Consider the following 654-nt stretch of genomic DNA (forward strand, 5'->3'; position numbering starts at 1 on the left):
AATGCTAACTAATATTTATAAGAAAAATTATAAATAATCAGAAAACCACTTTTCATACCATATTATCCTATTAATTTACACCCATGATCCACTATCGTACAAAGATTTCATATTTTTGAGTCTAAAAATTTAATATTCTAAACAATTTCTATATTTTTATTGAAAAGTGTTAAAATATAGCAAATTCTCTTGAAGCAATTTTTAAAAATTTCATTACACTGGGCAAAAATCCAAAAAAATTTAGACCTGTTGAAATGCTACCAAACTTACAAAAGAGACAGCATTCAGAGAAATTTTTTATTTAGAAGAAAACTAAAATCCTTGCAAGCATTTCTTTCCCATTTGCAGCCATCTTTTCACTCGCCTCAGTTTCCTTTTCGGAGCACTTTTTACTTTCTGTTTTTGTTGCTGCAGCTGCTCCCCCTGCTCCTGTTCCTGCTGCGTTTGTCTGTCCTTCTGCATCTTTAGCTTTGCAGGTCCCTTTGTTCTCAGTAGTTTCCTTTCACTTTCAGTTATTTTCTGTGCAGTTTTTGTTTGTTCTGTGGATATTGCAGTGCTGTTGTTGTGCAACTGCTGGGTGGATTTCGGATGCAGGCGGTTTTTCCGGTAGCAAGCGCTTGACTATCGCCTCGGCTCTTTTTGTGTAGCTGCGCA

General features: G+C 35.5%; 1 pseudogene across 1 annotated transcript in view; it reads right to left on the reverse strand.

Annotated features, from left to right (window-relative positions):
• Window positions 1-293: 293 nt before the first annotated feature.
• Window positions 294-654, reverse strand: part of TEOVI_000247800:pseudogene — a 1,545-nt pseudogene continuing 1,184 nt past the window's right edge. The window contains 2 exon segments of the mRNA in view: window positions 294-353; window positions 356-654. The exon segment at window positions 356-654 is cut by the window's right edge and continues 946 nt beyond it. Of these exon segments, the coding sequence occupies window positions 294-353; window positions 356-654 (359 nt within the window).

Source organism: Trypanosoma equiperdum (assembly GCF_001457755.1).
Source record: "Trypanosoma equiperdum strain OVI genome assembly, contig: ctg_555, whole genome shotgun sequence".
NCBI classification, from domain to species: domain Eukaryota; phylum Euglenozoa; class Kinetoplastea; order Trypanosomatida; family Trypanosomatidae; genus Trypanosoma; species Trypanosoma equiperdum.